The sequence below is a fragment of the Coregonus lavaretus genome, assembly GCF_964263955.1.
Source record: "Coregonus lavaretus genome assembly, chromosome: 3".
Classification (NCBI taxonomy): Eukaryota; Metazoa; Chordata; class Actinopteri; order Salmoniformes; family Salmonidae; genus Coregonus; species Coregonus lavaretus.
In genome coordinates, this window is record NC_139990.1 from 72,626,011 (window position 1) to 72,643,947 (window position 17,937).

The 17,937-nt window shown below is 43.4% G+C and overlaps 1 protein-coding gene across 1 annotated transcript in view; it reads left to right on the top strand.

Annotated features, from left to right (window-relative positions):
• Nucleotides 1-17,937, top strand: part of LOC311126030 (NADP-dependent malic enzyme-like) — a 107,157-nt gene that overhangs the window by 64,455 nt on the left and 24,765 nt on the right. The window contains exons 4-5 of the mRNA XM_084158469.1: nt 1,462-1,537; nt 10,061-10,222. Of these exons, the coding sequence (XP_084014595.1) occupies nt 1,462-1,537; nt 10,061-10,222 (238 nt within the window). The remainder of the gene's footprint in view (nt 1-1,461; nt 1,538-10,060; nt 10,223-17,937) is intronic.

The window sequence follows — 17,937 nt, forward strand, 5'->3', positions numbered from 1 at the left end:
GAGAGTGGTTTTCCTCTCTCTCTTTCTCTTTCCCTCTGTCTTGCTCTCACTCTCTCTCTCTCCGTCTCTCATTCTTTCAATCTTTTTATTTTGCTGTAAAATCGAATTTCCATCTCTTACTTCCTGCTCTTAATTTCCTCATTGTGTGTTTATTTCTCTCTATTCTTATTTTGCGACTCAGATTCATCAGAAACGTGGCAGGAGGACAGTGTTTACCTATGGAGGCCAAATATGTAGAGCCCCGGGGTGAGTGACGTGGGTCAACATGTGTGAGAGGCTCGCTCTCTCTACCTTTTTAACTCAAGTCATGTGGCCCCCATACTGACTGGTCCTCTATCAGCCTCGTACACACATGCATATAGACGTATGCCTACGGGCACACAAGCACATGCATGCACAGTCACACAGACACACACATGCAAACAGACATGCACGTACACACACACACACACACACACACACACACACACCATGGAAATTAACCCAAAACCCAAGTTTCAACTCCAGAGGTTTTCCAAATGATATGATGTAGCAGAAAGGTTGGAAGGTTTCCAGTTTCTCCGGGGGGATGAATGTGACTATTCATGGCTAACCGAATCTCACAACTCTAATCTAGTGGGCCTTGATACAAGGATTGTGTCATCAGGTTTGTCATTACTCTTAGACTTGTTGTACTGTCTCTGTACTGTTATTGCCTGTTATTGTCTGTAGTTACCTAAGTCTGGCAGGGAAGGTAATACCCAGCCATGACATTGGGGTTGACCTCAGCAGAAACTTTAAAGTTATCAGGGCATTTTTATGTGACACATTTATGTCTCCCTTCTTCTTTCCAACCCTTTTCGTGTTGTGGTTATTTTTTTAACAGGGTTTTGGGCTGTTTGGTGCTTCACATTTTTGTTCTCGCTTTCCAGCTTTGACCTGGTGTTTTTAGTTTATGAGCAGATTTTACAATAGATGTTTTTTTTTTATTGTTGCTGGCACATATGGAGATGATAGTGCCTCCACATCATGGGCTGATGGCTTTGTTGGGCCCAGCTGAAACCCTTCTGGGCTGGACCTCCCACACTGTGGGCCTACACACACGCACACAGACTAAGCGTATCGATCTAGCTTTTCCTGGAGCAGAGGAACACTAGAGGGGTCCCTGGCCCAGCTATCTATTTTCCAGGTGGCATCTGCTCTGGGATATTACAGCACAAGTAGGGGGGAAAAGGGCACAAAATAGGATTGAAACTTCAAAACGCTACTCAAATGGTGCTTAAAGTTAATTCCAAGCTTCCACTCAGGTATCAAAGAACCATTTTAAACTGAATGCAAAGACAATAATGTTTTCTCCGTACTGAGCAAAACTACAGTATTTCCTTATGCTGGTAATCGATGCGCAATGTAAAATGTACTGTAAACAGTTTATCTGGTCTCACTCATTATAACTCATCTGATCTGATCTCTGATCTGTTCCAGGGGGCTTTTCATCACCATCCATGACCTCACTCACATCTCCACCGTGCTCCAAAGCTGGCCAGAGAAGGACATACGCGTAAGTCTATGGTCAAACCTGAAATGGCACCCTTTTCCCTATATAGTGCAGAAATAGGGTTCCATTTCAGACTCAACCTATCTCTCTATTAGGGGTGCTATGCCCTTTAGAATGTTAAGCCTAGTTGTTCTGTCTGATGGTTAAAGGCAGGTATTGCTATTGGGGAATGCAGGGTTTTGCTCCAGGCCTGTTGTAAATTAAACACCTGATCCAGCGAATCAAGGTCCTGGTGAGCTGCTAATTAGTAGAATCTGGTGTGTTTGATCAGGGTTGGAGTGAAATTCTGCTCTGCAACAGAGTAGCTCTCCAGGAGGAAGTTGGGCAGCCCTGACTTAGAAGACAGGGGTTAGTTCTCTGTATGGACACTGGGATAACTGGGGATAGGCACCAGTGGAGGCTGGTGGGAGGAGCTATAGGAGGACGGGCTCATTATAATGGCTGGAATGGAGGAGAGATTTGGTTTCCATATGTTTGATGTGTTTGATACCGTTCCATTTATTCCGTTCCAGCCATTACAATGAGCCCGTCCTCCTATAGCTCCTCCCACCAGCCACCACTGATAGGCACACATACACTACATGACCAAAATTATGTGGATACCTGCTCGTCGAACATCTCATTCCAAAATCATGGGCATTAATATGGAGTTGGTCCCCCCTTTGCTGCTATAACAGCCTCCACTCTTCTGGGAAGGCTTTCCACTAGATGTTGGAACATGGTTGTGGGGACTTGCTTCCATTCAGCCACAAGAGCATTAGTGAGGTCAGGCACTGAAGTTGGGCGATTAGGCCTGGTTTGCAGTCGGCGTTCCAATTCAGCCCAAAGGTGTTCGGTGGGGTTGAGGTCAGGGCTCTGTGCAGGCCAGTCAAGTTCTTCCACACCGATCTTGACAAACCATATCTGTATGGACCTCACTTTGTGCACGGGGGCATTGTCATGCTGAAACAGGAAAGGGCCTTCCCCAAACTGTTGTCACAAAGTTGGAAGCACAGAATAGTCTAGAATGTCATTGTATGCTGTAGCGTTAAGATTTCCCTTCAACGGAACTAAGGGGCCTGGACCAAACCATGAAAAACTGCCCCAGACCATTATTCCTCCTCCACCAAACTTTACAGTTGGCACTATGCATTGGGGCAGGTAGCGTTCTCCTGGCATCCGCCAAACCCAGATTCGTCCGTCGGACTGCCAGATGGTGAAGCGTGATTCATCACTCCAGAGAACGCATTTCCACTGCTCCAGAGTCTAATGGCGGCGAGCTTTACACCGCTCCAGCCGATGCTTGGCATTCCGCATGGTGATCATAGGCTTGTGTGCAGCTGTTCGGCCATGGAAACCCATTTCATGAAGCTCCCAACTAACAGTTATTGTGCTGACGTTGCTTCCAGAGGCAGTTTGGAACTCTGTAGTGAGTGTTGCAACCGAGGACAAACTATTTTTTACGCGCTATGCGCTTCAGAGGTCCCATTCTGTGAGCTTGTGTGGCCTACCACTTGCTCCTAGACGATTCCACTTCACAATAACAGCACTTACAGTTGACCGGGGCAGCTCTAGCAGGGCAGAAATGTGATGAACTGACTTGTTGGAAAGGTGGCATCCTATGACGGTGCCACGTTGAAAGTCACTGAGCTCTTCAGTAAGGCCATTCTACTTCCAATGTTTGTCTATGGAGATTGCATGGCTGTATGCTCGATTTTAGACACCTGTCAGCAACGGGTATGGCTGAAATAGCCGAATCCACTAATTTGAATTGATGTCCACATACTGTTGTGTGTGTATATATAGTGTAACTCCAACTGTCTTGTAAATCATGCATTGATGTCAATGAGTTCAACAGATATCTTCAGTTAGGATCTGGCCTGTTTGAGGCCATTACAACCAACTGAGCTTTAATATACCAGTGCAGCTATGTGCAAGTCATGATCTTGTCATATAGAGTCAGTATGACGAATCGTCCAGGTATTCCTCATGTAAAGATATACCTGCTGCAGCCGCTAGCCGCTCTACCACCTGTTCACAGCTGTCAACACAATGGCATTTCCCTCTGCAGCCCTGAGCTCACACACAGGCCCTCTTATTATCCATACAACTATTTATCACCATCCAACTATTTATGCAGCCCTACTTACTTAGTTCCAATAATACAAGGGACCAATCCAGAAATAAATCATTAAGTTCCAAATGTATGGGACTATTAATGACGTTTATCCAAAAATAATAACAGGTTTTGCTGTTAGAACGATGTCATAAACCCCTAATCGTGTGTTCGTTAGGCATAAAAAAAAAAGATCCCTTGAGGCGGTGTCAGGGTGCTGTGGAACCAGCTGTAAAAGTGCAGTGCCAGAGGGACGAATCATGGAAAAACACACGTGTGTTTTGGGATCGAACATATTGTGAAATGATTGAATTGATATTGATGACGAAGTGCTCCTGATGATGATTAAAAAAAAATAATTGTAAGATTTAATTTTTTCTAACAATATAAACATATACAGACGAAATACAACAGACAGACGCACACAAACATCTTTGACGTCACACCTGCTCAGACCCACATGTTCCGATCACATCTATCCAGTGCTTGGAAGACTCTGCCATATGGCCTCAAATTGCGCTATTCTGTTTTGTTCTGTTCTGTTCTGTCGCCCACACCTTTTCAATGTTTAAATAATATTGGATTTGATTCTTCCACTGTCTTTACCATGGAGGATCATTTGATTTCCAGATTTTAAGAAAACGTTTTTTCAAAATGATTGAGGAAGTATGGTGCAACTCATTGGTTATCTCATCTCACCCTTATGCAATGTCTTGAAGTATGCAGATAGACGGATTAAAAGCAAAGATACATTGTAAAATAGCCAACTTTCTAACGCCACCCAGAACTTTTTGACTTTATACAGTGAGGGGAAAAAAGTATTTGATCCCCTGCTGATTTTGTATGTTTGCCCACTGACAAAGACATGATCAGTCTAAAATTTTAATGGTAGGTTTATTTGAACAGTGAGAGACAGAATAACAACAACAAAAAATCTGAAAAACACATGTCAAAAATGTTAAATTGATTTGCATTTTTAAAAAAAATTACTTAAAAATCATACAATGTGATTTTCTGGATTTTTGTTTTAGATTCCGTCTCTCACAGTTGAAGTGTACCTATGATAAAAATTACAGACCTCTACATGCTTTGTAAGTAGGAAAACCTGCAATATTGGCAGTGTATCAAATACTTGTTCTCCCCACTGTAATTCTCAATCTGGAAGGTTAAAACCACCTTCAGACTTAGGGACATGTAAAACTTTCCTTTTTTGTTTTATTTGCCCATATAAAGTCTTATGACAGGGTATACTTTTTTAAAGAATGTCTTCGGTGGGGTAATTGGTATTACCAAAAATAAATATAGAAACTTTGGGAGCCATGCCATTCTAAAGAGGTTTATTCTACCTGTAAGATTTATGGGAAGATTGTTCCATTTAATTGTTCCATTAATAGTTCCATCTGCTTTCATGTTGTTGAGGAATGCGATACAATTAAGCAATAAGGCCAGAGGAGGTGTGGTGTATATGGCCAATATCAAATCAAATTTTATTGGTCACATACACATATTTAACAGATGTTATTGTGGGTGTAGAGAAATGCTTGTTTCTAGCTCCAACAGTGCAGTAGTATCACAACAATACACACAATACACACATCTAAAAGTAGAAGAATATAAATATTAGGATGAGCAATGTCGGAGTGGCATAGACTAAAATACAGTAGAATGCAGTATATACATATGAGATGAGTAAAGCAAAAATATGTAAACATTATTAAAGTGGCTAGTGTTCCATTATTAAAGTGTCCAGTGACTCCAAGTCTATGTACCGTAATTTTCGGACTATAAGCCGCGCCTTTTTTCCCATTTTTCGACCCTGCGGTTTATACAACGGTGCGGCTAATCTATGGATTTTTACAGCTAACGGCCACTAGAAGACCTCCTAAATCTATGGATTTTACAGGTTACAGTCCACCAACTTTAACTCTATGGGCTCTATGACCGGTCCGCACCCCCCACCTTTAAGCGGCGGGCTCCAGCAGGAAAAGCTGGAGGCCGGAAAAGAGCGAGACAGGTAGCGCGCAAACGTAAAAGTGGAACCGAGAGTGGTACGAGAGACAGAACGAGAGACATTACGAGAGCGAGACAGTTTGATGTTTGAAAGTTGAAAAGTTTGTGTGTCTGAAACGCTATGTGATACAGTACAGTTTACACAGCACAGTATATGTTCTGTAGCTACTATTGCACTAAATGGTAACACTTAAATACGTTATGCAAATATGCAACTTGTTTGTTGAAATGTTAATAAATGGGAGCTTCCTCAAGCAGCCATCTCTTTCCCGACAATCCCCTCTGTGCACGAACCCTTACATATGGTAATTAAACATTAAAACACCTGCGGCTTATAGTCCAGTGCGGCTTATATATGTACACATCATTCAATATAGCTGCTGCGGCTTATACTCCGGTGCGCCTTATAGTGCGGAAAATACGGTATATACCACAGCTAAGGGCTGTTCTTAAGCACAACGCAACGCGGAGTGCCTGGACACAGCCCTTAGCTGTGGTATATTGGCCATATACCACAAACCCCAGAGGTGCCTTATTGCTATTTTATACAACGGGTGGGTCTAATCCTGGACTCTGATTGGTTAAAACCGCATTCCAGCTTGTGTCTATTTCACAAGTTACCACCGGCTAAAGCTATGATGTTGAAATGCCTATTTACTCTGTTCCATCTCACTGCGCAATCCACTGTCTCATCAGCCCAGCCAGATAATTTATAAACTTGATCTCCACAATAAAAAGCATCTAGACATGTATCTCCCATTTCTTTTAGACTAGCAATTGGTTTTCAATAGCGGAGATTTGTGTAAACCTTGCTGTCTGTCTCTGACATTTGCAACATTGTTTCAATATTGAAATTCGATCACCAGCTATCCCATAATAATGAATGTGTAGGAGTCGGGACGAGACAGACAGACAGGCTGCTTTTCTCAGCCAGTCGAAATCATAATTCAGCATAATGTTTATGGATATACAGTACCAGTCAAAGGTTTGGACATACCTACTCATTCCAGGGGTTTTCTTTATTTTTACTATTTTCTACATTGTAGAAAAATAGTGAAGACATCAAAACTATGAAATAACACATATGGAATCATGTAGTAACCAAAAACGTGTTAAAAAAATCCAAATATATTTTCTATATGAGATTCTTCAAAGTAGCCACCCTTTGCCTTGACAGCTTTGCACACTCTTGGCATTCTCTCAACCAGCTTCATGAGGTAGTCACCTGGAATGCATTTCAATTAATAGGTGTGCCTTCTTAAAAGTTAATTTTTTAATTAAAACGTTTGAGCCAATCAGTTGTGTTGTGACAAGGTAGGGGTGGTATACAGAAGATAGCCCTATTTGGTAAAAGACCAAGTCCATATTATGGAAAGAACAGCTCAAATAAGCAAAGAGAAACGACAGTCCATCATTATTTTAAGACATGAACGTCAGTCAATCTGGAAAATTTCAAGAACTTTGAAAGTTTCTTCGAGTGCAGTCGCAAAAACCATCAAGCGCAATGATGAAACTGGCTCTCATGAGGACCGCCAAAGGAAAGGAAGACCCAGAGTTACCTCTGCTGCAGAGGATAAGTTCATTAGAGTTAATTGCACCTCAGATTGCAGCCCAAATAAATGCTTCACAGAGTTCAAGAAACAGACACATCTCAATATCAACTGTTCAGAGGAGACTGCGTGAATCAGGCCTTCATGGTCGAATTGCTGCAAAGAAATCACTACTAAAGGACACCAATAAGAAGAGACTTGCTTGGGCCAAGAAACACGAGCAATGGACATTAGAACGGTGGAAATCTGTCCTTTGGTCTAATGAATCCAAATTAGAGATTTTTGGTTCCAACCGCCGTGTCTTTGTGAGACGCAGAGTAGGTGAACGGATGATCTCCGCATGTGTGGTTCCCACCGTGAAGCATGGCGGAGGTGTGATGGTGTGGGGGTGCTTTGCTGGTGACACTGTCTGTGATTTATTTAGAATTCAAGGCACACTTAACCAGCATGGCTACCACAGCATTCTGCAGTGATATGCCATCCCATCTGGTTTGCACTTAGTGGGACTATCATTTGTTTTTCAACAGGACAATGACCCAAAACACACCTCCAGGCTGTGTAAGGGCTGTGTGAGCTCCTGAGTGGCGCAGTGGTCTAAGGCACTGCATCGCAGTGCTAACTGTGCCACTAGAGATCCTGGTTCGAATCCAGGCTCTGTCGCAGCCGGCCGCGACCGGGAGACTCATGGGCGGCGCACAATTGGCCCAGCGTCGTCTAGGGTAGGGGAGGGAATGGCCGGCAGGGATGTAGCTCAGTTGATAGAGCATGGCGTTTGCAACGCCAGGGTTGTGGGTTCGATTCCCACGGGGGGCCAGTATAAAAAAAAAAATGTAATCACTAACTGTAAGTCGCTCTGGATAAGAGCGTCTGCTAAATGACTAAAATGTAAATGTAAATGGCTATTTGACCAAGAAGGAGAGTGATGGAGTGCTGCATCAGATGACCTGGCCTCCACAATCCCCCGACCTCAACCCAATTGAGATGGTTTGGGATGAGTTGGACCGCAAAGTGAAGGAAAAGCAGCCAACAAGTACTCAGCAAATGTGTGAACTCCTTCAAGACTGTTGGAAAAGCATTCCTCATGAAGCTGGTTGAGAGAATGCCAAGAGTGTGCAAAGCTGTCATCAAGGCAAAGGGTGGCTACTTTGAAGAATCTAAAATATATTTTGATTTGTTTAACACTTTTTTGGTTACTACATGATTCCATATGTGTTATTTCATAGTTTTGATGTCTACTATTTTTCTACAATGTAGAAAATAGTAAAAAATTAAGAAAAACCCTGGAATGATTAGGTGTGTCCAAACTTTTGACTGGTACTGTATATACAAAGAAATGTCAATAGAAAACAGCTTCAGTTTGAAGTGATTGTGTTAGCTGTGTTGTTGGCTAGCTCCCCTGAACAACAGCATCCTGATGAGAGAGCACATTTTCTACGCCAGGTGAAATCATGCGTCCTTAGCTCATTGTTATGGATGTATCCAAATAAATGTCACTAGAAAACAGCTTAAACAATTGCAAATGCATCTGTTTGCTGTTATTCTGGCTGCACTGTTTTGATGTGACTGTAAGTTAGCTGTAGTTGGCTAGCTAGCAAGCAAGGGATAAGAACGTTGCCAGCCAGTATGGCAATAGAACATTTAGAACGAATGATAGATACAGAACAAAAATACTTAACGACTGGGTCGCGTCTCTGGCAACCGAACCAACAGAACGAACCACCAGCCGGCTTTGGTAGGAACCCTAGATTTGTGTTGGGACTATATCTCGTGGAAGGATGAAATAGTATGAATAAATCCATCAAAATAACTTTTTTTATGAAAATATATCATTATTAAAATATATTGGCACTGTTTGCCAGCCTAACAACACCCTTGCCATATCCTCCAAACACCGGCTTCTTGGGCATTATCACTTAAATAATCTGGTTACCAACATAATTAGAATATTTTTTTGTCATGTACCACGGATTTCAGACAATCAGCATTCAGAGCTTTGTATATTTGTTGTTTGTTGTCACTTATTAAGCATGATGATGTTTTAATGTTAATGTCAGTCTAGTTATTGTGAAGCCAAAGACACACTTTCACATTTATGTGGACAAAGTTGTTCTAAACACCCCTGGTGATCAGGTTGTGTTACACAATCATTTGTTTGTAAAATCCAACATTGTAATTTCCACATTGAGAAAGTCAGGCAATCCGTTTGTTGTTTTCTGTTTAATGAGAGTGCATAGTTAGGTTGGGTGAAGCAGGACCGGGCCAGACCTACAGGGGAGATGGAGGCGAGAAGCAGGATTGGTGGGTGGTTGGAAGGGTAGTGTGGGAATGTAGCGATGGAAGCACAGCAATGCTGTTAGCTAGTTTGAATATATACTGTTAAATCATGGCAATGTAATGTATGCTAACTGTACAGTAATTGATTGGTTACTGAACATAGATTTATTTGCAAGTTACTGTCTGTATTTTTACTGACTGCTTGACGATAGCCTTTGAGGTTAGGGACTACCATTATCTAGAGTTACTGACAGTCTGCTCTGACTGATAACGTGTTTGACTATGTATTTTGTAGACACAGGAAGTGTCATTAGTGAAACCTAGTGTGAATATTTCCTGTTTAATCATGTACACTTACTGTAACTGATTGGCTAATGAATATGCTGGCTTTATTTGCTGGTTACTGTATTCTCACTGCCTGATATTATGATAAAAATGTTGACTAATCTGAGAGTTTATTTGGTTAATTTCAAACAGGAAGCCAAAAGGAAATCACTGTTATCTAGAGCCATAGACAGTCTGCTCTGACTGATAATGTATTTGATTGACACAGAATCACAGGTATGATTGACAGGTGTGATGTGCTGTGATTGACAGGCGGTGTGTGTGACGGACGGAGAGAGGATACTGGGCCTGGGGGACCTGGGCTGCTACGGCATGGGCATCCCCGTGGGAAAACTGGCACTCTACACGGCCTGTGGAGGCATGCCACCCCAGCAGTGTCTGCCAGTCATGCTGGATGTAGGCACGGACAATGAGGTAAGAAGAGACACACCTAACAACCAAGTGAATAGATACATAGCTACATGCAAACAAGATGATACACTACACTTGACACCTGTCAACTACGTAACAAAGAAAACGGTCAACTTCGTAGCGTATTATATGCTAGATGTAATATGCCAGCTAAGAAAACACCTTCAAGTCAATACGTTATAATCAGGTAAGCCCATCAGTCTCCAAACTCCAATTTCCAAACACTAACAGCCAAGAAACGAGAAATTCTCACACTTTACAACCAGGAAACACCCTTAATGCAACTGCGGTAAGCAGCACCGTTCACCCATGCCAGCTAGAAAAGCACCTATCCCTCCTGCCAGCCCGCCAGCACTGCCAGTCAACAGTATTCAAAGAGGCACTCTGGTTTGGTTTGTCCTGCTGGTCCCACTGGTCCTATGTATGGTCTGGCTCTCTCTTTATAGTTGAAAGAGGAGCGTCACTCTGGGCCGGGCGGCACGTGTGCTGTGGCTACACTGTTAAACAGGAGCAAACTAAGAAGAGTCTGCGTTGTGTACACGGCTATACTTAAACTGTGTATTTTCACCATGTCATCCAGAGCTGGGCCAAGGGTGTGGCACCGCCACCATATGCCTGCTGCCAGGCTTTTTAGCCACAGCTGAGTCCACTCTGAGTCATCCTCTGGTTTCCTGGGCCTGGACCTGCTCTTCTTGCCTCTGGTTGAGTTTCAGTATAAGAGTTGGGGAGAGGATAAAGGGTGATTTGGGGTTAGTTGGGTAGGTCTGGTCAAGGACAGACATGATCTAGACCTTTATCAAGATGCTGAGAATGAGAGATGAAAGAAGAAGTCACGGTGTTAGAAGGATAGCTGGATGAAGGGTGGGAGGAAAGAAGAGGGCGATGGATTTGTGGTTAGGTGGGTATAGGACTGGTCAAAGATGTAAACGACTAACAATAATCAATGGAGATAGAGAGAAATAATGAGACAGACTCCGTGGGCAACAAAAAGAGGACACCAGTATAAAAGAGGGATAAATAAAGGAAGGGGGGAGGGTAAGAGAAGGAGAGGGGGAGCAGAGTTAAACAGAGGAACTAGCCCTATCCCTGTCAGCGGTAGCATTCGCTGTGTGGATGGTCTCCACAAACTCTCCATGTCCTCTTATGTCGGCTGGCCAATTCACACTTCATCAAACCACACTGAGACCCAGCAGAAATCCCCCATATTCATAAGTCACACATAAAAGGCCTATGAGAAAACCAATAAAAGAGCTTACATTACAGCATGAATACAGTAGGTGGCATTGGATCTGGGTGTATAGGAATACGTTTTCTCTCTCTCTCTCTGCCAGTTTATCCCACTCTATTCTACCTCATAGCAGGGGTAAATACCATGGCCTTCTGCCCCCATCCCTTTAATGGCATCTCCATGCACACTTCTATGCATGAACTCTATTGTTCTATTGAAAGATTTTGAAAGACCATAGACTATCCAGAAGACATCCATAGTGCACAGATCCAGTTCAAGGATGCTTGGGTGATTGTCAACTATTCCCGGACGTTTATAGGCATCAAAACACCACTTTAACTAGCTGCCTCAGAGTCTTTGATCCACAGCTCTATGTCTGTGTCCTCAATGCACTCTGTACCTGCTGCCAGAGGATGGGAGGAAATAGGAGTTTATTATCGTGTCTGTCTGCACTCTTAGAAAAAAATTGCTATCTAGAACCTGAAAGGGTTCTTTCGCTGTCCCCATAGGAGAACTCTTTGAAGAACCGTTTTCGGTTCCAGGTACTTTTGGTTTTCACAGGTTCTGCCTGGAACCAAAAAGGGTTCTACCTGGAACCAAAAAGGGTTATCCTAAGGAGACAGCTGAAGAACTCTTTTGGAACCCTTTTTTCTAAGTGTATGTGTCTGTGCGTGCATGTTTGATGTGTTTCTCTGCTATGTCTGGATTTGGCTCTGTCTACCTTCTATGTTCCTCTATTCATCTGTATGTATATGTGTGGAATCACTTTATTATATGTGTGCATTTAGCAGTTTGTGCTCATATTTCATGTTAGTCTCCCTTTGTGTGATGTGTGTCTGTGGTAGGGACTGAATTGGAACTTCAATCAATTAAAATACCTATTGAGAATAATGAATAATGGGCCGTTCTTCAAATCACATGAGCCGTAACCTTCATGTGTGAAAAGGTGTTCTTCCTCACACTCAGAGGAGTTGCAGGTTTCTGCCTGTTGTTTTCCAAACCTGGAAAGGGTTTGCAAAATAATATCACACAGCAGCAGCCCAGCAGCTCAGTATCTGTCAGAGTTTACGACAGGCCAAGCACATTTACCTTAAAAATCACCTCACCCGCCTGGGAAGCAGCATGTCCTAGCCATTACCACAGATCCCTCATCACCAAGCACTCCATCAAGATCACTACAGGCACACAAACACACACTCATGCAGGCACGGGCGCACCCATGCATGCGTACACACACACACACACACACACACACACACACACAGATCTCTGTGTGTGTGCGTGTGCATGTGTGCGCTTGCGCGCATGTTACACAACCTCACGAGAACTAAGACCTTACAATGTAGTCTCTAGTTGACCATCACAACCTTTTCCATTTTTCCATTATTCTAAAGAGATGACAGGCCAAATGAGTTGTAATAGGATAAATGGAGTGCCTGTGTGTCTTAAGCCATATGGAGTTCCTCTGGCCTGACTCATAATATATTATCTCAGACACGCTGGTCTGATGCCGTGCTCCAGCCCCTACAGACAGAGGGTTACACAGGGGTAGGAGGTGGCGGGAGGTAGGCAGTAAATAATTGGTAATATGACTGTTATTATAGGCTTATTTCTGACCTTGGGTAGGTATGAGGACTCCTGCACTGAGGTCAGGCATGCGACGTCTGGACCTTGACTGGAAAGACTTGGGTTGTGTCCAAAATGACTCCCTATTCCCTATGGGACCTGGTCAAAAGTATATAGGAATTAGGGTGCCATTTGAGACAGCCTGGATCTCCCCCAGTCAGTTTCTGCTCCCTGTGGTAGTGTTGCGCTGTAATCCCAGAACTTGATAAAGCAAGTGGGAATGTTTTGGGAACATGTCCAGTAAACAGATGTGATATGGCAGAGTTCCTGTATAGGATGTGAGTGAAGTCGCTCTGGATAAGAGCGTCTGCTAAATGACTAAAATGTAAATGTGATGTATGGGATGTGCTGTGGGGTTCCTAAGGTGTTTCGGATGTGCGCTCCTCTCTAGGTGCACTGGAATACCTATGAACATCTCTCTCTCTCTCCCTCTCTCACACACACGCATGAGCATGCATACACACACACAAACACTGTTTCTGTTAAAGATGCGTCATTCAGCTCTCTAACATCTCATCACATACACAAGCGCATATTCACAAACACAGATGCACATCTCTCTTTCTCTCTCTGTCTTTCCTCTCTCCTTTGTCTATTTTCCACACACAGACATATACACACACTCATCAGTAAGACATGTCTCTGTGTTGTTTTCCCTCCCAGTAAACAGGTCTGTAGAGTATACAACACATACATTTTCTTTCTCTAAATGGCCTTTAATCTAAATGTGGCTTGTGGGAAATAAACTAAACAGTGAGTGTTATGGGAAAGTTGGCCCTGTCAAAGTTTCTTTCTCTCCCTCTCTCTTTCACTGATATTACCTGGTATAACCTCAATGTCACAACACACACACACTGAAATGAGACCCCGTGATGACATCCCACACAATGTGTTGTTTGTCTTGTGTTGGGTAGGCTCACCTGGACCCAAAGTGGGGCGTCCCTTCAGACAGGGCTCTATCCCCCCCTCCTCTGCTCCCTCATCACCCTCTCTCCCCTCCATCTCCTCCCTCTCGGTCCTAAACAGACCCTGACTGTTGCCTTTGACCAGGGTTAATCCCACCTGAAAGAGAAAGGCCCAAAAGCAGAAAGAACAGCTCAGACAATCCACAGTAGATAATCTCAGGGAGAAAGTCAAGGTATCTCAACACCTCAGGGCAGTGTCAACTGGGCCAATACATGAGATTAGCTAATTCATTATGACTCTGTCAGAGCTGTTTATACAGTGTCACCTTCCTCAGATACAGTACCTACATGAGAGAGTAATCTAGCGTCTTGTAAAAGTCAATCATTTAGTTGTCTTACTTAGACTTGAATTATGAAGATGGTTGAGGATGTTGTTTTAGTTAGTGGTGAGACCTTTGTGAATGCCTGGGGTAAAAGGTTTTGGAAATGTCCAGGGCATTAAAGTGACTCTGGGTGTTGTTAATGGGTATACCTGTTTTGATTGACTGCGTCATGGTCCATTTGTGACACAGAGCTTGTCCCAGGTCTGCCCAGATAGACCACCCCGCTTAAATTCTTGCCCCCCCAGACTCCAGGGAATCTAAGTGCTCCAGGCCTGATGAGCCGTGACAGCATTCTGGATCACCTCTTCCCACCGGGATCAGAATTCCCTTGTGTCATCTCCTCAGTGGAGCAGACCAGTGGCGGTCGGTGCATATTTTTTTTCCGTGAGCATGGCCTTATTTCTATTACAGCATATTGGATGACTGTCATTCTTATTCCATTCACTTAGTTCAATTTAGCATCGATAGGTTTAGGCTACTACATGATACTCGAATTTTCCCTATACCCATCATGAGCCTATGAATGAACGTTTACAATGTAGATGCACACAGGTCAAGAGAGAACTTTGTGACAGACAGTGACACATAGACAGACAGTGACGCAATACCGCCTTGCACACTCTTGCCTGCATCTAGCTGATCTAGGGTGTAATCATTAGTCCAACAGTTGCAAACTAGAGTTTCTAGTGGACAAATTCAGGTATGTTTATCCCCGTTCCGTTTAAGAAACGTTTTTCAACAATCGGCGGAATGAATACACCCCTGATCACATGTAAACACATTTTAACTTTATAGCAGCCACGTTGTATTCCTTCTCGAATCTACGCGCTCTCCTCCTATCACCTTTTCCCTTCGCTTGTGGACTTCAATGCACAACACATCAGCTGTATGTGACCAGGTGGAAAAAAAATCCAAACCTTCCGCTATACACAGTCTAGATCATTGTCACCGTATTAGCTAAAGTAACGTCATAGTCAACATTGCTAATAGAACTAACGCGATAGTAAACCCGCTACAATCATGCAGTAATGTTAGTGTACAGTCAGTAAGCAGTTTAGCAGTTACACCGGCGGGCCCCGGTGGCAATACATTTGTAAAACCAAAAGCTTACCTTGACTTGGAAGAGTTCCAGTGTTGTGTTGGATAGTCATAGCCAGCTAGCTAAGTAGGCTAAACTAGCTAGCTGCATTTGCTAGCTAAGTAAGTGAAACTGAAAGTGAAAAAAAATTACTATCTCTTGTTTCTCCTTCATTTAATTGTTTTTATTTGTTCAAAACTGTTCAATTATTGTCTTTCTCTCTCTTTGAGTCAACTATTCACAACTTTTTATGCACTGCAGTGCTAGCTAGCTGTAGCTTATGCTTTCAGACTAGATTCATTCTCTGATCCTTTGATTGGGTGGACAACATGTCAGTTCATGCAGCAAGAGCTCTGATAGGTTAGAGGACATCCTTCGGAAGTTGTCATAATTACTGTGTAAGTCCTATGGAAAGGGGTGAGAACCATGAGCCTCCTAGGTTTTATATTGAAGTCAATGTACCCAGAGGAGGATGGAAGCTAGCTGTCCTCTGGCTACACCATGGTGCTACTCTACAGAGTGTTGTTGAGGCTACTGTAGACATTCATTGCAAAACAGTGTGTTTTAATGAATTATTTGGTGACGTACGAGTATAGTTTTATCTAAAAAGGATAACTTTTTTAATTCACTGAGGAGGATGGTCTTTCTCTGAGGAGCCTCCACTGAAGCAGACAGTGGAGCAGACAGTGGGGCCAGGATTGGGGATGGGGGGTAGAAGACTGGCAGGAGCCTAGGGAGGACATTCAACTCCCGCATTTAGAACCTGGATCTAAGTGGCTCTCTTTACAGACATGCCAGAGATAGATAAGACAAATAGAAGAAGCACAGTATAAAAACACACAATAAAACACACTAGCTGACCACAGCAAAGAAGAGACACATTGTAGATTGGACAAAGCTTTGATGTAGTGTGTGTGTGTGTGTTAAGTGCAGATCAAAGTGTGTGTGTGTGTGTGTGTGTGTGTGTGTGTGTGTGTGTGTGTGTGTGAAAAATCACTTACAGGGGTTGTCTAAACCCAGGCACATCGTCACCAAGCACTCCATCAGGATTAACACAGACATGCAGACAAGCGACACACACAGAAACACACACACATGGGCACACACACACATATACCCACATACTGTCACACACACACACACACATGCCCAGCGACCTCTGTTCCTGATCCTTATCCCAACTGAACGCCTTCCTCCCTCTCATCCCTTCATCTCTCCATCCATTGGGGTAAAGGGAGTCAAGTTCACCACGGTTACTCCTCTATCTCCTTCTCCCTGAGCACTTAACATTATGAATGGAGGAGAGTCTCCTCTCTTCCACTCCCTGAAGAGATGTGAGAGGCTACAGCAGAGATGTGTATTAAGGCTGGCAAATTAAACTCTTCAGCATCCTACCCTGGTCTGTGTTTTGAAGAGAATATCTCCTCTAGTCCTCTCTAAGCCCTTTAACCCTTTAAATCTTCACTATAATACCAGATGCCATTGCTCTCCACGCTCACTTACACACACACACACACACACACACACACACACGCATGCGTGCACTCGACCTGAACTCAGGCCTCAGTCAAAGGGCTGACGTGCCAGCATAGTTACTCAATCCCTCTTTCTCTCTGTCTCAATCTGGCCGTCACCAAAAAACAACTTTCATAACATGCCAGCTTGGAACGCAATAAAATGGACTAACTAGAGCGAAAGATGTCAAGGACGGAATGGCACTACATGAAGCTGTATGTATTACGAGGCTGCTCCGAGCAACACAATGTGGAATGGGGAGGGCTCAGGATGTGAACTGGATTTGGGATGGTAACCAAATCGGATTTCACCTTTCCCATCATCTTGGTTCCTCCGTTTGGTGTTTTTTATCAAGAAATGAGGTCTGATAACAATCCAGCCAGCACCAGTGGAATTTGAAACTCTAGTAAAGGAGTATGATAGGCCGATAAGGTTTGACCTGTGATATTTGCACAGGTCCTCCCCTCAGAACAGCCTCAATTCATCGGAGCATGGACTCTACAATTGTCGATAGCGTTCCACAGGTAGCTTCCCACAGTTGTGTCAAGTTGGCTGGATTCTTGACACAAACCAGTGCACTTGGCACCTAATACCATACCCCGTTCAAAGGCACTTCAATATTTTGTCTTGCTTATTCACCCTCTGAATGGCACACATACACAATCTATATCTCAAATGTCTCAAGGCTTAAAAATCCTTCTTTAACATGTCTCCTCCTCTTCATCTACACTGATTGAAGTGGATTTAACAAGTCACATCAATAAGGGATCATAGCTTTCGCCTGGTCAGTCTATGCCATGGAAAGAGCAGTTTTGTACACCATATATATTTGCTGATGCTATCTGAACTGACAGAGGAACTGACTCCTCAGAGCTCTTCTGGGATCAACGACACATGGTTCACATTACAGGGGGCTGAAGCTTACAGTGATAAGCGTGTGTGTGTGTGTGTGTGTGTGTCACTATTGCTTCATTCTTCATTAC